General features: G+C 42.9%; 1 protein-coding gene across 2 annotated transcripts; it reads right to left on the reverse strand.

Moving 5' to 3' along the window:
• Positions 1 to 13,783: 13,783 nt before the first annotated feature.
• On the reverse strand, positions 13,784 to 20,435 carry LOC120023206 (BSD domain-containing protein 1-like). Of its 2 annotated transcripts, none has more exons than XM_038967245.1 (11): positions 20,384 to 20,435; positions 19,392 to 19,455; positions 19,021 to 19,137; positions 18,725 to 18,892; positions 18,261 to 18,315; positions 17,217 to 17,332; positions 16,991 to 17,059; positions 16,386 to 16,470; positions 15,795 to 16,286; positions 15,566 to 15,669; positions 13,784 to 15,445 (listed from the first exon to the last, which is right to left on the reverse strand). In XM_038967245.1, the coding sequence occupies exons 1-11, from the start codon at positions 20,392 to 20,394 to the stop codon at positions 15,419 to 15,421; spliced, it is 1,308 nt and encodes a 435-aa protein (XP_038823173.1). In that variant the 5' UTR covers positions 20,395 to 20,435; the 3' UTR covers positions 13,784 to 15,418. The 2 variants fall into 2 exon arrangements, with proteins under 2 accessions (XP_038823173.1, XP_038823174.1); XM_038967246.1 differs by lacking the exon at positions 20,384 to 20,435 and adding an exon at positions 20,077 to 20,100.
• Between the last annotated feature and the right edge of the window lie 865 nt (positions 20,436 to 21,300).

Consider the following 21,300-nt stretch of genomic DNA (forward strand, 5'->3'; position numbering starts at 1 on the left):
CCTGTTAGTGATAGTGGTGGAGCCAGCACCTCCACACGTGGAGATGTATCCACTCAGTCAAGTAGGCCTACTCCGCGACCCACAGCAACGCAGTCTTCTATGGACCAGTTTATGCCAAAGTCTATGTCTGTAGCAAAACAAGGCCAAATTGATATTGCATTGGCTAAAATGATTGCCACCGATTTCCAGCCACACAATCAACCTGATTGTAAGAGATGTTCTGAAGGTGATGAAGCCCACTGTGGATAAAGTGAAAGCAGCTGTGGAATACTTCCACAGCACAGTAGGTGCTGAAAAACTCAAGTCTACACAACGCCAGATGGGGATGCCTGAATTGAGGCCTAAACAAGACTGCACTACAAGATGGAATTCAACATTTTATATGTTGAAGTGAAAGGATGCCATCATCTCTACCCTGGCCATTGTCAATGCACCTGTTGATGCTCTGACCCAAGAGGAATGGGAGGTGGTGGAGGAGGTGTGTAGAGTCCTGGAACCCTTTAAGCAGGTCACTGTGGAGATCAGTGGAGAGAGGTACAGTAAGCAGTTATTACTACATCATTATTTAATCCAGTATTATATATGTATATGAGCAGTAGATGAGAATGTAGTATCAGTAGACATAACATGAACCTGAACTAATAAATTACTGTTCTCTCTCTTCAGCTATGTGACAGCCGCAAAAATTATACTCCTGTGTAAAGGTCTGCAGCGAATCACAGCCAGCCGCCAGAGAGAAGCAAATGTAACCACAGGACATGTGACAGAGTTGATGGACACCCTATGTTCATCAATGGACAGGAAGTTCCACTGAATAGAATATAATCACGTGCTATCAGAAACCGCTGCACTTGACCCCAGGTTTAAGAAGTTAGCCTTCAGTGATGCCAGAGCAATTGATTAGGCTCTTCAAAGAATAACCTCAGCAGCAGGGAGGGACAGCCCCAGCAGTCAGCTGGCTCAGGCACCAGGGTAACAGGAAGAAGAGGGATAAGATGGAGCAGAAGCACCAACAGTACTGCCACAAACGTCTGCTGGTTGGATGCTGTTTGACGAGAGAGCAACTGGGGATGCAGCACGAAGGAATCCCTCAGCAGATGCCATAATGGAGGTCCGATCCTATTTGGAGGAGCCCCTCCTCTGAGCTGGTGGAAGAACAAGGCCTCTGTCTACCCACGGCTTACTAAAGTAATGACAGCGAGACTCTGCATAGTGGCCACATCTGAGAGGGTCTTCTCGAAAACTGGACAAATAATTACTGAGAGAAGAAACCGCATCAGCCCCTCGAAAGTGAGGCAGCTTGCATTTCTGAATGCAAATCTCTCATAAAAGCAAAATATGGTCAGCATTGCTGTGTGCTGCTGGTTATAACATGACAATAAAGAAGAGAGAGAAAAGAGGGACCAGTTTCATGTTTTAAGTGGGATGCTGCAGTTTTGCACATTGTTATTTATTTTTCTTTGATATGGTGCAATATTCTATTATTATGCTGTTCAGATTGTATTCCTTTTGAATGGTTACATTTATATGCACCTTGTTTATATACATTAAAAAGTTACTTTAAATGCAATTGTTTAATAGCATTATTTTTCATAACAAACCAATGCATTTTTAAATACATTGTGGTGAAGGTAGAGTATGATTTCATTTAATAATTTAATTAGAATTGTTTTAACACCAATCATAGTCAAACTATCGCAAACTGTTTGACTTAAAAAAATACAAAACATATTTTTTTTCAAGAGCCGTTTGGGAGCCAAAAGAGCCGGAACGCGCATCATGACTGTCTACAGACAATACTACACAACCTCTGGAAGACTCCTCCAATCCGCAGACTGACGAGTCAGTTTTTTTTAACCATTGAAGAAACCCCTAACATTGCAGTAGATATACTATACCATACTATACATGACTGCGATACTGAATTGGATTGAGTTTGCCAAAAATGATCTGCTTGTTCAATAAAAGGGTGTATTGTTTCTATAGACCAATGAAGGACGCTCTTCTCGGTCTGCCGACTAGTGTTGTCTGTCTGTCTGGTTGGTCAAAACGCAGTGTGAGCTGCGCTTTGACTTTTTCTAATGAGTTTTTGTGGTTTTGCGTCTGTGTGTTTAGTGTGGTCTGTTTGTGTATGTGTGTGTCCCCACCTGTAGGCTCTCTTGTATGTACTCCTAATTATCAGCTATATAAATCAATGGTGGGTGCGTTGCCATGGCAGCCAGAAGCAGCTCTGTGCTGGCCCATCATTGTGGGAGCACGCCACAGCTATTTCATTAACTTTCAAAGGACTTGGTATTTATTTTAGTGGCAGCACTATGAATATAAATGTGTCATTTTAAAAAGGGAAATGGTCAGGTAATAAGTTTAGGGCCTTGTTCACAAGCCCCCTCCCTCTTTCCCTCCCCAGCTTTATCCTCTACTTCTGGACTACTGGAATGAATAATGGAAAATAACTTTTGGATAAACTCATCCCCCAAAGACACACACGCGCACAGCTCACCTGATGTTCCCTAGCATTCAGGCCCATGACGAAGTAGGTGGGACAAAGCATAGCACCCTGAACATGTATACAATCCTCCAAGACAATAGGCACTCATTCATTATGCAATGCTGTAATAGAAAAACCATATGGCCCATTCTTCATTCACAGACCTCTGATTGTGCCATTCAGGGTATGGCTAACAATGGAATACACTGTACCAGTCGTGTCCCACTCTGTAAAGGTGTTGTGAGGAGCCTATATCCTAAGGCTTCTATCTTAATGCATTTACCATCGTCCCTCGCAGTGCAGTTCACTGCCTAGTACCATAGGCCAATTGAGGTTAAACTTTTATTGAGGATAGAGTGAACTTTGGGTTAAGTCAGGAGAAAGCTCTGTAAGCCATATAGGGAAACAGTCACAGAGCTCTAGGACATTACATGAGGAGGACAAAAAGAACCCGTTCACCACAGTGCCTTTAGGGTGATAGGAGAATGGAAAATGAGCTCTTTGTGTGATGCTATTGGCTGGTTATAAGGAGCATTCTCCAGATGCCTGGGCGGTAAGTGAAGCCTCTGTTGCCAATGGCAATTCGATTGTACCACATGATGGGGATCAGGAGAGGCTTGGCACCCCAGGCCTAATGAGGGGTTGGGTCACAGACAGAGACAGAGACAGAGACAGAGAGAGAGAGAGAGAGAGAGAGAGAGAGAGAGAGAGAGAGAGAGAGAGAGTGAGAGAGTGAGAGAGAGAGAGAGAGAGAGAGAGAGAGAGAGAGAGAGAGAGAAAAAAAATATTAGGTCACAATGGACATGGAATGGAACCACATCAGTGGACTGTCCACCAACCCTCTCACAAAGGGCCTAGACTGGCATGATGACAGAGTGGCCGCATAGAAAGGTTTTATTATGACTAATTGTGTGTGATGCAACAGATGTGAATGAAGGATCTGACTGATAGGATCCACAGACATAGTGAGAACTGTAATTAGCTGATGATAAACAGAGACACAGACAGACACTGTAGAACTTCAGCAAAGCGGTGAAAACAGGAACCATGTGCACAAGAGCTCAGAGGGGGTACAATAATGCATATCTGGATTTCTTTAGCTATTTAAAGAAAGCTATCCCCCCCACATTAAAGAAATAAGCAACAAGCCACGTACAACACTGTGTTCTTGAATAACTGTCAGAGTATCCGTCTTAATTTTAAAACGCATACTACACTGAACAAAAATGTTAACGCAACATGCAACAATTTAAAAGATTTTACTGAGTTACAGTTCATATGAGGAAATCTATGCATTTCACATGACTGGGAATACAGATATGCATCTGTTGGTCACAGTGAACTTTTTTCTTTAAATTTGGGGCGTGGATCAGAAAACCAGTCAGTATCTGGTGTGACCACCACTAGCCTTGTGCAGTGCAACATCTCTGTTATTTAGAGTTGATCAGGCTGTTGATTGTGGCCTGTGGAATGTTGTCCCACTCCTCTTCAATGGCTGTGTGAAGTTGCTGGATATTGGCGGGAACTGGAACACGCTGTTGTACACATCAACCTAGAGCATCCCAAACATGCTTAATGGGTGAAATGTCTGGTGAGTATGCAGGCCATGGAAAACTGGGACATTTTTAGCTACCAGGAATTGTGTATAGATGCTTGCGACGTGGGGATGTGTATTGTCATGCTGAAACATGAGGTGATAGTGGTGGATGAATGGCACGACAATGGGCCTCAGGATCTCGTCATGGTATCTCTGTGCATTCAAATTGCCATCGATAAAATGCTATTGTGTTAGTTGTCCGTAGCTTGTGCCTGCACCCCACCGCCACCATGTGGCACTCTGTTGACAACGTTGACATCAGCAAACCGCTTGCCCACACGACGCCATACACGCCCGCTCCAGTTAAAGCTGGGATTAATCTGTGAAGAGCACACTTTTCCAGCATGCCAGTGGCCATCGAATGTGAGCATTTGCCCATTTGAAGTCGGTTACAATGCCGAACTGCAGTCAGGTCAAGACCCTGGTGAGGATGACGAACACGCAGATGAGCTTTCCTGAGACAGTCTCCATCAGTTTGTGCATAAATTCTTCAGTTGTGCAAACACAAAGTTTCATCAGCTTTCCAGGTTTCTAGTCTCAGATGATCCCGCAGGTGAATAAGTCGGATGTGGAGGTCCTGGGCTGGCATGGTTACACGTGGTCTGCGGTTGTGAGGCCGGTTGGACGTGCTGACAAGTTATCTAAAACGACATTAGAGGCAGCTTATGGTAGATAAATGAACAGAGTTTTTGCAAGAGAATTGAATGGTGGACATTCCTGCAGTCAGCATGCCAATTGCACGCTCCCTTAAAACTTGAGACATCTGTGGCATTGTGTTGTCTGACAAAACTGCACATTTTAGAGTGGCCTTTTATCGTCCCCGGCACAAGGTGCACCTGTGTAATGATCATGATGTTCAATCAGTTTCTTGATATGCCACACCTGTCAGGTGGATGGATTGTCTTGGCAAAGGATAAATGCTCACAGGGATGTAAACAATTTACATATTGCATTTATATTCTTTGTTCAGTATATACAGTGCATTCAGAAAGTATTCAGACTCTTTTCCTTTTTCCACATTTTGTTATGTTACAACCTTATTCTAAAATGTATTAAATACATGTTTTCCCTCATCAATCTACACACAATACCCTATAATGACAAAGTGAAAACAGGTTTTAGAAATGTTTGCACATTTATTAAAAATTACAAATAAATACCTTATTTACATAAGTATTCAGACCCTTTGCTATGAGATTCAAAATTTAGCTCAGGTGCATCCTGTTACCAATGATCATCATTGAGATATTTCTACAACTTGAGTCCACCTGTGGTAAATTCAATTGATTGGGCATGATTTGGAAAGGCACACACCTGTTTATATAAGGTCCCACAGTTGACAGTGCACGTCAAAGCACAAACTATGCCATGAAGTTGAAGGAATTGTCCGTAGAGCTCCGAGACAGGATTATGTTGAGGCACAGATCTGGGTAAGGGTACCAAAACATTTCTGCAACATTGAAGGTCCCCAAGAACACAATGGCCTCCATCATTCTTAAATGGTATTTGGAATCACCAAGACTTTTCCTAGAGCTGGCCGCCCGGCCAAACTGAGCAATCGGGGGAGAAGGGCCTTAGTCAGGGAGCTGACCAAGAAACCGATGGTCACTCTAACAGAGCTCTAGAGTTCCTCTGTGGAGATGGAAGAACCTTCCAGAAGGACAACCATCTCTGCAGCACTCCACCAATCAGGCCTTTGTGGTAGAGTGGCCAGACGGAAGCGACTCCTCAGTAAAAGGCGCACGACAGCATGCTTGGAGTTTGCCAAAAGGCACCTAAAGGTCTGACCATGAAAAAGAAGATTCTCTTGTCTGATGAAACCAAGTGTGCCAAGCGTCACATCTGGAGGAAACCTGGCACCATCCCTACAGTGAAGCATGGTGGTGACTACATCATGCTGTGGGGATGTTTTTCAGCGGCAGGGACTGGGAGACTAGTCAAGATCGAGGGAAATATGAACGGAGCAAAGTACAGAAAGATCCTCGATGAAAACCTGCTCCAAACTGTACAGGACCTCAGACTGAGGCGAAGGTTCACCTAAGCACACAGACAAGACAGCGCAGGAGTGGCTTCGGGACAAGTCTCTGAATGTCCTTGTGTGGCCAAGCCAGAGCCCGGACTTGAACCTGATCGAACAGCTCTGGAGAGACCTGAAAATAGCTGTGCAGCGACGCTCCCCATCCAACCTGACAGAGCTTTAGAGGATCTGCAGAGAAGAATAGGATAAACTCCCCAAATACAGGTGTGCCAAGCTTGTAGCGTAATACCCAAGAAGACTCGATGCTGTAATCGATGCCAAAGGTGCTTCAACAAAGTACTGAGTAAAGGGTCTGAAAACGTATGTAAATGTGATATTTCCGTTTAATGTTTTGTCATTATGGGGTATTGTGTGTAGATTGATGAGGGGAAAAAACAATTGAATCAATTTTAGAGTAAGGCTGTAACGTAAAAAATTGTGGAAAAAGTCAAGGGGTCTGAATACTTTCCGAATGCACTGTATTAGTGTATAGCTCTGTATACCTCGTGAGAGCTTGAAGGTGTCTGAAAATGTTGTATAGTATCAGTAATGACCAGAGATTATTTTGACCACAGTCAACGTACATGACAGTCAGTCCCATTGATGAGCAGTGGCTCAACAGCAACCGTGTCAGGATTCCAGAATGAGGCTCATTCCGAAGCGATCACTCTCAAGCCCATACGGGTAGAGTGGAACAGGGTTGGGTTATGCTAATTTATGCACACCGTTACAGGAAAATGAATAACACCAAACAGGGAGGGAACAGAAAAGCACAGTTTCCATGGTAACCATTCTCCTCTAAAGTCCTCATCTCTCCAGTGGCTTTCAGTTGTTTTTTGATGTCCTCTTTGTTTTTCTGTACCAGGTGAAAATCAACCACCAGGAGAAACAGGAATAAGGCTGCATTCTTTAAAGTTTAAAAGAGAGTAGGGTAGGAGAAGAACTGTCTAGATTCAAGACAGGATATCTGAAGACACACATGGAAATACACACAGACTCATAAACATACAAATGTAACACTCTAAACATCAAATTTGAGAAAGGTAGCCCAATAGAATTCCAGAGAAAATGGAGAAACAAGAGGGCAGAAATATAGAGCTAAGAGAGACAGAGAGAGAGAGAGACTATCACACAGCCATTCCTGCCCAATATTTCATATTTCATCTTGTCTGCTGGAGGATTTCTTGGCCCAGTCTGGTGTAATCTTGTCGAGGGGCAGATGGTATTCTGGTTGTCTCAATCAGATCCCCTGGATGAGGCAATGTTGCAGTACAGTTCTCCAGGGTCGCTGGGGCGGTGTGACGCTGGGATGAACAGGTTGGGCTATTCATCAGCATGACAAAGCATGTCAGTCATGAACCTTTAGGTGTTCACACATAGCAGGTCTCTAAATATAAAGTAGATGCAGGTGGATTCTTGTTATTTTTCGACTTCTAAATTATGAATTTATTAGCTTTAAAAGGTGAGTTTGGGAAAGGTTTCGTCGTTAGGTGAGTGATCATGCTAATGCCAAGCTCATTTTCCTCCAGCTGTCTGGGTTTTACACTCCACACTGAATCACACACTATCACTAGCCTCTTTCGCAGAACACACATACATACAACACACACACCCAAGGACACACACAGACACAGACAAACACAAGGAGACATGCGCGCACACACACGCACAACCTCAAGATACAAGATCCACCTGATGTCCATATGATGTGGGTAGCCACTGGTCCTCTCTGTGCCAGCTTAAAAAGCTCTTGATGTTAGGGTAAGTGGACCTCCATCAGCATCTCGTTCACTCTAGTTGAATAGGTTGAGGTGATCCTGGCCTTGAGCACAGAGACTTTCAGACTTGCTGAGACATGACAGAAACCAACGGACACCGCATAGTTCCTGCCTCTCTAACTCTAACCTCAATGTATACAGTAGAAGGTGGTCTCTACTACACAATTAGAAATGCTGGGGGACAATACATATATCATGGATAGCTATTTATATGGCGTAACCTCTCACAGGCAACAAGAGGTCCTGATAACATACCCATCCTTTGATCTGTACCATTTTGCCTCTGCAATTTCAGTGGCAAATTTACATAATAGCTTGTGTCAGCCTTAATTTGTTGAATAACTGCGGCGATGGTCAAACTTTGACAGTTTAATCCGCCTCGCTGCAGCCAGTGAAATGAGGCTAGACGGAGACTGGCCCTTCGCTCCACACTGCATCTCCACAGCAACTCTCATACTCTCATACTCAATTACTGTCTGGCTGATGACAGCAGGGAATGAAACAGCGTGTGAGACATGAATGGGTCTGCTGGTGTCCCAGGTCAGAAGATAGGAGTCTGGGGATGGTAATGAGTGAATGAATGGGAGAAAAATGGAGCAGGAAGGAGGGACAGAACATTCAAAGAGAGGAACTGGAACAGGACAGAGGTCACTGGACAGGTCAGTCAGAGAGGGTTGTCTACTAGAGCTGGGACGATAAACCGAAAATTACTGACACTGACATTGTCTTCCTCTTACAGAAGCATTTTGCTGACGTCGGTCATTTTCTTAACTTTGCTACACAATGTTTCTGTAGATTGTTCTAAAAAACATTATTTGGTCAAAAGTAATAATTACATTATTGGGATTCCTACTATGAAAGTATTTGCCTGTCCCTGTTTCGCTGTCGCCTGCTGGCTCTCATTACCTCTCCCCAATGTGCGCACAGAGGAGGGAGAGATGCATTCTGAGAAGCACAAGCATATGACTGTTGCACAAAATGCTAAATACAGTTTTCAAAGCAACTACTGTTCTAGTTACAGAGAGGAGAGTCACAGCTTTTCTGTGACTATATTTCATGTATTTCTTATCTCTTAGTTTTTAGTTCATGGCACCAATTGACATCCAGAGTAGGCTGTGTAGTGTTGTTTTGATGTGCCGCGGAACGGAGCCGAGTGGAGAGTGCAATTTGCACTGAATAGGCCTATATCAAGTAGCCTCGGCCTAGCGCTGGCCTAGCGCTAAAGTCTTTGTAGGACATTAGCCTACATTTACGGATAGATTAACAAATTATTCTACATGGCTATCTAGCAACAATATCACATTTAGAGTTGGCAATCTAGCTAGGTGTTTTGAGTTCCCACTTCCTCTGGTGGTGTATAATATAGCCCATAGGCCAATATGCACAAAGATGTCGGCAAATTCTCTGAAGAGCCAAAAATAAATCTGATCATTCTGGATCCTATTTTGACAGGTTGCACATCAAAATATCAATCATGCATTTCCTGGATATGTTAGATGAAATAGCTTACTTTCTTAATCATAGGCTACCATCTCAGCTGTCTTACTAAAAAATTGTCTAGAGCCCTACCGCTAATGTAAAGTAACTGTTAATTAAAAACATTTGTAATGTTGTATTTGTTGTTATAAAGTGTTACATTTATTGTGATACGACTTTTGTCCATATCCCCCAGCTCTAGCACCTCCCGCAAAAATGAATGTACTGTAATTTATCGCAGATTTATCGTATACGCAAAAAATGTGTCAATTTATCGCGATATGGATTTTGGTCCATATTGCCCGCCTCAAATATGAACACACACACACACACACACACACACACACACACACACACACACACACACACACACACACACACACACACACACACACTCTCTTTAAAGCATGCACAAAAAAGAGTACATACTGTACAGGTCTAGCCTGCATGTTTTCTTACAATAAGAGCACACAAACCCTCCAGAAACGTAGAAGCAACTTCACCTTGATGAGAATCATTCATCTATCCGTCATTGTCCATGTGCACAGAGAAGGAGAAGGAAACCCCACTTCACCATCCCTTGGGAGAGGGGAACAGGGACGTAAAGAATAAAATAGGGAACAAAGAGTAAACATTTGTTGTGGCAGCAGGCAGAGTAGTCTCCTGACGTGGTTACAGAGGAGCCCCTCTGTCCTGACCTTAAATCTGAATGGAGGGGGAGTTATCATAGCTTCCCCCCGTCCGCTGCCCTTCCAACTCAAACCCACATTCCTACCCAACACCACTTAGCACAAACAAAGTGGCTCGTTCCCACCACTGAACTTTGGAAAATGCTAAATTTGTTTGGAAAAGTCAGAAGAATCTCAAGAGCCCTTCAAGAGTCAACAGAGACCTTAGTCAATTAGACTGTCTCCCTACCATGTAGTCTAGTGAGTTCTAACTTGAAATATGTCAGATAGTTTGAGACAATTCCCATACGCACACATTTTTCATTAAAGAAATTGCTAATAGTCAAGTGTCTGTGCGTGTAGATGAAATAGGCTAAAAACCAACAGAGAATACACTCCTACATGTACATTCACAAGCACTCATGTACACACACACACACACACACTTTTTCACACACAGCTGTATGAATTTGGAGATCTAGTCAGTCTCCAAGCCCTGATTACACAATCCATAGTGCTCAACCTCCTCCTCCAATCTGAGTCTTTTGTGCCTGTTGAAAGGCATTGAGGTTACAGGGTTTCTCCCTTTAGGGTGCACAGCATAATATTCTCGCTCAAGACAATGACCTCATCGTGACACCCTCGCTCTCTCTCTCTGTGTGTGTGTGTGTGTGTGTGTGTGTGTGTGTGTGTGTGTGTGTGTGTGTGTGTGTGTGTGTGTGTGTGTGTGTGTGTGTGTGTGTGTGTGTGTGTGTGTGTGTGTGTGTGTGTGTGTGTCAGAGAGGGGGACAGGGAGATGGTAAGAAAATGGAGAGGCAGAGCACGTTTAAAGAGTAGGAGGGAAGACTACAATATGCCACTTTGGAGGGGAGTCAGGGGACTACCTTGGTATAGGCTACAGACAACTGTGTCAAGTTAATGTTTAACTTCTTGCAAGCAAAAACATGAACCGTCCAAATAAATGTTACTTTACTTCATAAAGATGCAGCCTTGCTAAAAATAGCTGTGCATTTTGGGCGTGGCCAACAGCAGACTAGGGAATGTAGCTACCATGTTGCTCTCTCACTGGATGGTACGGTAGACTATATTACTGCAATTTATTACAACACATTTATCTCTTATGTGGTTATTTATTACTGTACTAGCAGTACTCTGAGCTCACTCTGTGTAATAAATCCTACAGTAGCCTACATCGCATTCCATTAGGTCAGTAGCTACTGCTAAAACAGGCTGTACTTAGATTAATGACGGTAGTACCAATGCCTAAATGTAAAGCACCTATACCACTAAGCCAAGGGAGCAGTCATTCCTTACAGGAAATTCCTACAGAGCACTTCTGCTAACTAAAAGGCTCCAAGAGAGGATAGTTTCAAGAATGTAATGTATACACTATGTTCAGTGTACAAGTCCAGTTAGGGTCCTTGGACCTTATATGAGAATTCAGGTGGTCTCTATGAAACAGTGTGCTGTGATTCTGTATGTGGTAATGTAGCATGCATGTTACCATTATAGTGGGTAAAATAATTAAAATGATATAATAATTGAAACATTCTCCTAAAGGTTCCATCCAACCCTTTTAGCAATCCTTTCAACGGCCGTGATACATCTCAAAAATTCTCCACGAGAGAAAAGTTAGAGAATCAAAGACAGAAAGCAGAGCAGAGCCCTCCATTGGCAGTGTGCCTGTCTCTGTGCTGAGACATACACGAAATGGGAGAGAGCCATCGGGTTCATGGTCACATCTCTGACCAAGGCCCTTCTTCCCCTATTGCTCAGTTTGGCCAGCTGGCCAGCTCTAGTAAGGGTCTTGGTGGTTCTAAACTTCTTCCATTTAAGAATGATGGAGGCCACTGTGTTCTTGGGGACCTTCAATGCTGCAGATATGTTTTGGTACCCTTCGCAGATCTGTGCCTCAACACAATCCTGTCCCAGAGCTCTACAGACAATTCCTTCAACCTCATGGATTGGTTTTTGCTCAGCGATGTACTGTCAACTGTGGGACCTTATATAGACAGGTGTGTGCCTTTCCAAATCATGTCCAATCAAGTTGTAGGAACATCTCAATGATGATCAATGGAAACAGGATGTACCTGTGCTCAATTTTGAGTCTCATAGCAAAGGGTCTGAATACCTATGTAAATAAGGTATCCGTTTTTTATTTGTAATACATTTGCAAAACATTCTAAACCTGTTTTTGCTTTTTTTATTATGGGGTGTTGTAGATTTTAATGAGGGAAACATTTAATTTAATCAATTTTAGAGTAAGGCTGTAATGTAACACAATGTGGAAAAAGTCAAGGGGTCTGAATACCTTCCGAATGCATTGTATTCTATTCTTCATGTCTATCATGGCTATTTCTTGGAGAGGGCTATGGAAGCATCCATGTTAGAAAACAAAAGGGTAAAAATAACAGGCTCTGCAAACTGTTCTGTGACCTACATTAACCGCAGTCACACGCCACAACTGCCATCAGAACCATACAAGCCAAGCCCATACACGCTCATGTCAACCACTATAAAAAGGTGAAACTAGAGAAAAAATACCTCAGATATGAAATATACTATGTGATAATATGCATCCATTTATGTGGAAAGAAAAAAAATCAAGCAGCATCTCTCCAACGAAGGATGGCTGCCATTGCCCCATTATAGCAGTAAGATGGTATCTGCACAAATACCCATTGTGGCTCAGGACATGGAGAAAATTAGGATCTATTGTGACGGGGTAAATTGTGAATCATAAATGCCAATTCAGAATTAGCTCCAGTGGATTAGATTGGTAAGCAATATTGCTGCAACGTCAACCATTGGAAAATGGTGGAAAGGGAGGCATGTTCTGAATCTGAAGTAAATTAGGCAACACTGCCACCGGGTGGCCTACTTTGAAATAAATACCCTAAAGCCAGGCGCGACATCAGCGTCGACTCTACTCCATGGTACAGTATTTAGCCATACCAGAGAGAAATAAATGCACAAGAAAAAAAATATTTAGAAAAGGACAAAGTTTGGTTGGATTTAAATGTTAACGTTTATTGACGCATTTCCAACAATTATTGCACTCCAATTTGATATTGTATGACGAGCAATTAGACTGCTACTTTTTCCCCTTTGAGGACAAGCTGTTCGGTCTCCCTACTCAGCTCTCCGTGGTCTGCGAGGGCTCGTTCACCATGGACGCTAAACGAACATCCTCACGCCAAACGATTAGGCAGTGGTTACCTGGACACCTGCGCAGCTGGCTATCAGTGGGAAGAGAGAAAAACAACTATTGCGAAAAGAGGAAAAAATCTTCACATATTTGAATCACTGATTCGTGGTCTAGGCCTAGCTAACAGGAATGTAGACATGGCATATTTACCGAGATATCGGGACATCATCGATGTCGGTCGATGGACATGTTGTAGATGGAGACTTCTTTGCGGCTAAAATGAATTTCGGTAGGCCTATATGGCACTCCGGCAGCGATTTCTTTTTGTAAACTCTAGTCTGGTGGTGGTGCCTGGTCATGGTTGATTTTTAAACGGACCTTCAACGTTTGTAAACTGTCGACGTCCCATGTGGTGTAAAACCATAGAGCGATGACACCTGCCTACGTAGCGATGTTACCGTTACCATGGCAAAGGTGTACCCCATCATAATGGCCTAAACGTTCAGCTCTTGACAAGTTCACTTCTCAGCAGCAATGATTTTCTAGAAATCCAGAGTTGAAGACAAACTACAGCCACTAACTTTTTTTCCTACAAATGTGCAGACAATGACTAACCATTTGCATTATGCTCTTTTTAATGACAATGCTCATTTGAAAAATAGAGAAAAATAATTGCCTAAAAAAAACAGCTTTAAACGTACTGGTGTTTAAAGTGCAAATATATGTCAAGTGAAATACATGAGACATGCAACATATCAAGTCATTATTAAGTAATCCCTCCAACAAGCTACTAGTAACCAGAAACGTACAACTTAAAACGATACATCTGCTGTACAACTGTATGCATATGTGATTGCACTGCCATGCAAAACAAAGCACAGAGTAATTATACTCAAATAAAAAGCAGTCATTGTAAAGATCTGTAGACTACATCTTTATGCTTTGTGTTGGTCACTGTTTACACTGATGAAGACAACAGTTATTACAATAAAATATCAGAATAGCATGAAGCGATACTGCAGAATGAAGCTAGCCTATACTGTATCATTACATAAATCAAGCAGACAAAGCCCTCACTGCCTCGACTCCTCGCACACTGGTAACTCCAGAGCTGTTGTGCAGTCTGTCAATACCATACTAAGCACAGCAGGTTGTGGGATCAGCAGTCTGTTGTTACTCATTAATTATTTTACATCAGAAATAACATAACAGACCATATCCCCCTCAGACATCCAAGCGCAAAACTCTAGCACCATGGCACCTCTTTATTGCATCATAATGATCTTCACTTGACGATTGACAACACATGAGCCCCTCCCTACCCAGAATAATAGACAAACAGGCCTGATAGCATAATAGATGTGAACATTAGTGTAGCAGAGACAAGAAACAAAAAGGAAACATGGCCTCTGGAGGTCACAGAAGAGATGTTCACATCAATTACTAAGCAGGACAGGGACTAAAACAAAGTCAAAACGTAGAACATGGATTAGTTGGGTTTAGACTCAGATCAGTGTCTTGTGTGACAAAACATTTGGATATCTTTTCAGCACTATAGTGTGTCTGACAAGGCCATGTATCTAGTTGTGAGTGAATCCAAAATTAATGCTCTCTATGAAGGCCAAAGTATATTTTGAATATTCACTTGCAAAAGATAAGAGTTAATAAATCACTTGAGGGGGGAAAAAACACGTTTAAATCATATTCAACATTCAATAAATCACATGTGAAGAACTCCATCTTATGTAACGTGATAAGCAGCGTTACAGCTTATGGCTATTCGGCAGCCTGAAGTAAAATAATAATCCCCCCCACTCATAACTTGGAATAACTACTAGCAACGATGTACTGTGGCATTTCAGAACAGAGAGCAGCAACTCCCCTTATGTGGGGAACCTATCCTCATAGATGTTACATAGCTTTAGTCAAATGGAACACCAACTAAACTAGTGTCATTCTCTAAGTCATAAGTTGTTCCAAGAAATAACCAACAAGACTGAGTAATCAGCCTTGAGACTTATACGCACAAACTGACAGCTGATGGTGCCTTGACAAATCTTATTGCCTTGGATTCCCATTGCTCTGTTAGAGCTTTCAGCAACATGGTCCAAACCCATCAGACATTCCTCTACGAACAAACGTGACATGGTGACAGCGTTGACAAGGAGTTAAAACACGTTAAGCATGGTTCGTCGGCCGAGAACTTGCTTTAATGGCGGGATAGAAACACTATGGCACGGCAATCGTCAGTCCCAGTTCTCCCAATCCTCCAGCTGAAAAATAACATGTAATTTAGCTCAATACAGTTGTTTCCAAGGCATGTTATCCTTTGTTATGGTTTGAGGTTAGAAGAAATACAACAAGAAAAATATGACAAATACATCATAGCCCACCTCTCCTGTAGCGGCAACTCTAGACAGCGCCATCTGCACCTCCTCTTCTGTCATGTCCAGGTCAAAGTCCTTCTCCCAGTCCTCACTGACATCTGTGCTGGACCCTGCAGGGGTTGGGGGGGCACAGGGTCAGATAGAACAGTGTTAAATGGTCCTATGACACAAACAGCTTAGGCCCTATTCAATCAAATCACAGTCACATCAATAGCTGAATAGAATGTCCTTTTACCTTTCTTGCCATTGTTTGAAGGTGTAGACTTCCCACTGTCAGAGTTGAGCTCAAACACCCTCAGGTCCTGGGGCCCCTCTGTCTCTGGTCTGGTGGTAGGAGCCTGGACTGTTACTCTCTCAGCTGTAGCTTTCCCTGTGGGCTCAGGCTGGGATGGGGACTCTACTTGAACTTCAGGCTGCCCCTGTTCCCTCTCCTCCTCCTGCTGCCCTTCTGGCTCGCTCTCCTCCAGGCTGGCCTTGTTGAGTTTCTGGGCCAGCTCCACGACTGCAGGATGTGGCCTGGCTGGTCTCAACTCCACCTGGGTGGGCAGGCTGCCACTGTCGCTGCTCAAGGAGAGGGTAGAGGAGCGCTCCCCGCTCGGAGACGGGATGGGGCTGAGCGGGGTCGTCGCCATGGTGACTGGTGTGAGTGGGGACAGCTTTGTCGCGGGGTCTTCCAATGGGGGTGTGAAGTCTAGGCGAGATGAAGACGTCACGCCAAGGAAGTCATCTGGGGTAGAAATAAGGGAGAGAGAACAGTGAGTCACATGAGACAGACCTGCACTAATCTAAAACATTTCACCATTGTGAAATCCACTATCCAACACACCTTCATCCTCCTCCTCCCAGCCCAGAGCCTCTGTGTGGGTAGTCTGCTCTGCTCTCTGCTTCAGGGCCACTCTTCTCGCCTCCTCCTGGTGGTCAGTCACACTAGTTATTATTCATCAGCAGAACAGTACCAGATTTTTGTGTTTATGTATTCAGGGAGCTGGTGCTATGAAGTGGTGATGGGTATTTTAACTTGAAAATTATCTAATACACACAACTTACCTGTGAAATAGTTGCATCGAAAACATTGTAAGATACCTCCATTTTGTCAGCATGCAGCACATAAAATATTATAAACACAGGTTGACTTTCCAGAAAAAGAGGAAGGGGCTGGGAACGGGCTTTGGCAGAGGAGGGCGTGGACTTTGTTAAGAAACATTGGAAAGCATCTGAACTCAAATCGAGTAGCAGGAGATTTGGCTCTGGGTGCTGAGATTAGCTTTCACAATCTCAATGTTTTCCCAGAGTCTTTACTAACCTACCAGAGCTCTGAGGCTCCTCTCCAAACTGTCCAGCAGATGGAAGAGTTTACTTTCTAACGTGATAGAAGGGGGTGCATGACAGTTCACGAGAGCTATCCATGCCAGTAACAAAAGTGGGAATTACCTGGTACAACTGAAAGACTTTGTAGAAATACCGCTGCCAGAATTCAGAATGGGCTACCGCTGCTGGCACCTAGGGATCAAAATGCATAATATGCTACTTCACACCCAGATTTTGCATTGTTAGGAACAAGAATAATTCACTTACATTCTATTAACGTGGTAAATAATGTTAAGCTCTAGTGTTTCTATGATAAGACCTTTTAACAGGAGGGTTTAGATAAGTGTACCATTTTGGTGTAAAGGGCCCTGATGGAGGGGCTGTTGACCAGGAGGTCAGAGATCTCTCCTTTCCTCTCCTCCAGACTGAAGCAGGAGAGCCACGCATCAAACTGCTCTAGGGGACCTAGGACAATACACAGGCCACACAATTAAAGCACACCCAAGACACTAAAATGTTTGACAGTTTAACTGCATGAAAATAAGAAGTCTTGTCCTGACAAGTTATTTGTATTCACTGTAATAGGAGTTCATTTTGACCATGATTAATGGGTAGGCCCAATCCATAAACCTGATTTTAATGCCCACAGAGTACAGTGGGCAATACACAGAAATTGAACACACTTAACATTTGCTTTGGAAATATCAAACGAGAGGGCTTGCAGGCTTGGATTATTGGAGCGCATTTGAAGACATTTAGTAGTCTCTCAGATTGAATAGAGCCCTTAGACAACGTAAGTTTGGTAAGAGGAAAGGGAGGAGTTAGGACATCCGGTTTCTTACGTCACTGCCTTATTTGCTTGTTGCCCTAAGGTAAACATCCCCAGGACACAAAATAGCAGCTAACAAGATGGAGATCAGAGGTTCTTTTAATGAATGTATTTCGCAAGTGGCTAATTTGAATCAACTACCTTCACTAAAACCACTGCAAAAGTTTTGCCTGCAAATTTTGGTTTCAAATAGCAACGTTCTGGCAGGTCTGCCTACAGGTTATGGTAAGAGTATTTCATGAGCAATTTCTGATCGCATTTTAAGCCCCACCTATCCAAACTTGTGATTTGTTGGGAGAGTTGTCTGTCTGAATCGGACCCTGCCCAGAACATTTATTTTCATTCCCTTTTCCAAAGTTACCAAGAGAATCCATCATGACTTCCAGACTAAAAATGTACATAGGGCCTTTAGTCCCTTGTCATTGCCATACTGTATGTTTATGTTATGTTATGTTTTGAGTGCACTGAAGCCTGGTTAGTGACATTACATGGCACATGACCTTTTCTTGAATATAATCAGAAGAGTGAAGAAACAGATGGAAAAGAAAATTGTGGACTGTTCACCATCAGGCTCATTGCAGTATGTAGCAGGGTCAGCTTGTAGACTGTAGAGACGAGCCTAGGGAACAAAACACAAACTGTAACTCATGTGACAACATGAGTTTCTATTGGAATGGACAAATTCAAGTAGGTCCCTGCACGTTTGGTTCCTAGTGAATACACCCCTGGTATCTAGTATTGCAACAAAAAGAGACCGATAACAAAAACATTTGAATCTCTTGAAGCCTAAAGCACAAATCTGTGGATAAACCATCCCCTCTGTTGTGTAGCTCAGTATCACTTCTGAGACTAACCACTCATACATGTTTGATCAGGTGGGGGAGAAGCTCTAACAATGTTAACATTTCTGAGATGCATTCTGGTATATTAGCAGTAAGTGCAGTAAAATGTAAAACAGCATAGTATCTCTTAAGTAGTTGAATGACACTGTCACGGTGATTAGTTAAACACAATCTAAACATCCTCACCTTGGTGCTGTCATACACCTCTGTGGTGCCTGCAGGAGTTGCCACTAGCGTGATGACATCACAGTCGATGGTCATGTCCTGGGGAGGAGCGAGGGTGTCTGTTATCACGCCTAAGAAACTGGACAGGCTCTTCTTCACCTTCTCTGTGGTGTCAGAGGAGCCCTCCACCTGAAACAAAGTGGGACATGTGGCATATGTCAGACAGGAAGTATGCCTACAAATAACCAAGTGACAATGCATATTAGCTTTTCTCATATGGGTCACTGTGACCCGTAGTAAAGAACCAAATGGCCTACCGCTAGTTTGCTTCTAACAGCACTTGCTGTGGCGACGATGGAGCACGCAGTATCATGTTGCACTACGTTGGAGAACTCTGTCAGGTCACGCTTTATAAACTCATACGCCTCAGATGACTGTAAAAACAAAATGTTGGAGTTACATTGGGAAGTCCAAACAAGGTGAGGTGTCTGCAATAGCAGCATACATTGGAAATCACAAGGATATTCATTGACTTTTATGTTTTATTATGAGTCATGTTGAAAACATTGAATTTGCCTTCTTGATAAACAGCACATAACAAAATAGCCAGCTAGTTTATTTTGTAGCTTATTATGCATCATAAGGAGAGAGAACCTGATTATTTGTGCAGGCTAGCATGGATGCCTACCTTATCTTTGACGGCCTGGAAGCTTTGCTGAAGCCAGCCTCCCCACCAGCCTTCACAGCCTTCCCTGGAGTCAAGAGACATGGTGATGTGACTTAAAAATGGATCAACAGGGCAATGTCATGCAATACATATCTTGCATTTTAGATACTTATGTTAATGGCCTAGCTAACGTTACCTACAATCTGGCCAGACAGGAGAGTAACAGTGTACATACACTCATCTGACAGCAATCTAGCCAGTTTAGCTGACTGGCTAGCCAACACCTGGGGTGTATTCATTACGCCGTTTCTGTTGTAAAACGTTTGCAGTTTGGAGTAAACTGTTTGTTGCATAATTGGCGTAATGAATACACCCCAGGTGTTGGCTAGCCAGTCAGCTAAACTGGCTAGATTGCTGTCAGATGAGTGTATGTCCACTGTTTCTCTCGGACAAATGTAGGTAGGTCCGTCCCCGTTATGTTCCGTTTGCTCTGTTTAATTTCGTTTGGTTCTTAAACGATAAACGGTTTCAGTTTCAATAGGTTATGAATACACCCCAGTGAATGTGCATTAGACGTGTACAGCAACTAGCCTAGCTAGTTAGCTGTCATGCTAACAAAGTTAGCTACGGTTGGAACCATGGCACTGTATTTTATCAATCACTTTTAATAAATACAACAGGAGGTAGAAATAATCGACAAAATTACATTTGTCACGCGATTAAAACGTCGGTCTCTGCGATTAGGCAGCAACCAGTCTGTTAGTCACTGCTAGCTAGCCACCTAACGTTAGCCATCAAGCTAACCAGCTGGTGCAATATTTTGGTAAACAAACACCGACGGACTTCCTCACATTGCCTCGAGAACAGACAGAACGTTTTGAAATGGGTGAATGTAGTAAGAGCTAAATATGAAGGAAGCAACATCTTATATGAAGAAAACCCATGCCAAAAGTGTGATTATAATACGATGGTTAATTTATCAAACAAAAACTATTTTGCGACTTCTCACTCACCCTTCAGCCATCTTCAGACCATGACGACATCACCGGCATTTACTGAACTCTGACCCTGCTGAATTAGGAAAAAGCTTGTCCCTCTAAAAGAAAGGCTTTTCAGTTTGTATCTGCGTCTACTAAATACAGCTTTAGGGTAGATAGCTCGTGTAAAATGTATTATTATTTACCAAATTCATTATTAGCTGTTTAGGCAATTTTTTAGGTCTATGTCTGTGTCTGCAAATGATCATGGTTAGGGATGGGTCAACATTTACATAATACTACACACTTTTTGGAGGAAAATGGGGGAGCTTTCAATTTACTCTTGAAAGTTGATAGAAGAATGCACAAGGTGCAATTTCGAAATTGGGTAGTGCATCATCAGTTCCTCTTGTCATGTCAGTCATTGCATACCTTAGAGAGATATTTATAACTTGTCAGAAATGTCCAGATCAACTAGCCCATGTCAGCTAATGTTTTTTAGCCCATAGATTTTGTTGTAATGTTTGAATCACTTAAATATCACAGGACATGGCAAAATGTATAGAGTTGCAAGAAAATGAGCTTTAAAACAGCTAAATGTTCCCCAATGCTGGAAGGGGGGCCTGAGTGAAAAGGTTTGGGAACTACTGTTTTATTAGGCCTATTCCAAAAAATGCACTAACTTGCACCAGGGGCGATTTAAGCATGTAAATCTTGGTGGGGCAAAAAAAAAGTGTGTAGTAGCAAAGCCACTACACAACACAACACTAAACAATACATGAATTGCGCTATAACGGTGACAAACGGTGCCCACAAACCTACATAAAGCTGTCCCAACATCTTACCACTGCTACACCTGGCTATCAGTGGAGCCTTGTCTGGCAGCGAAATTATTAAATGATTACATTTCTCTAAAACAGGCTACATGTGCACCACAAAGTCAGAACAGTAGG

The sequence above is a fragment of the Salvelinus namaycush genome, chromosome 28 (genome assembly GCF_016432855.1).
Source record: "Salvelinus namaycush isolate Seneca chromosome 28, SaNama_1.0, whole genome shotgun sequence".
In the NCBI taxonomy this organism is placed as follows: domain Eukaryota; kingdom Metazoa; phylum Chordata; class Actinopteri; order Salmoniformes; family Salmonidae; genus Salvelinus; species Salvelinus namaycush.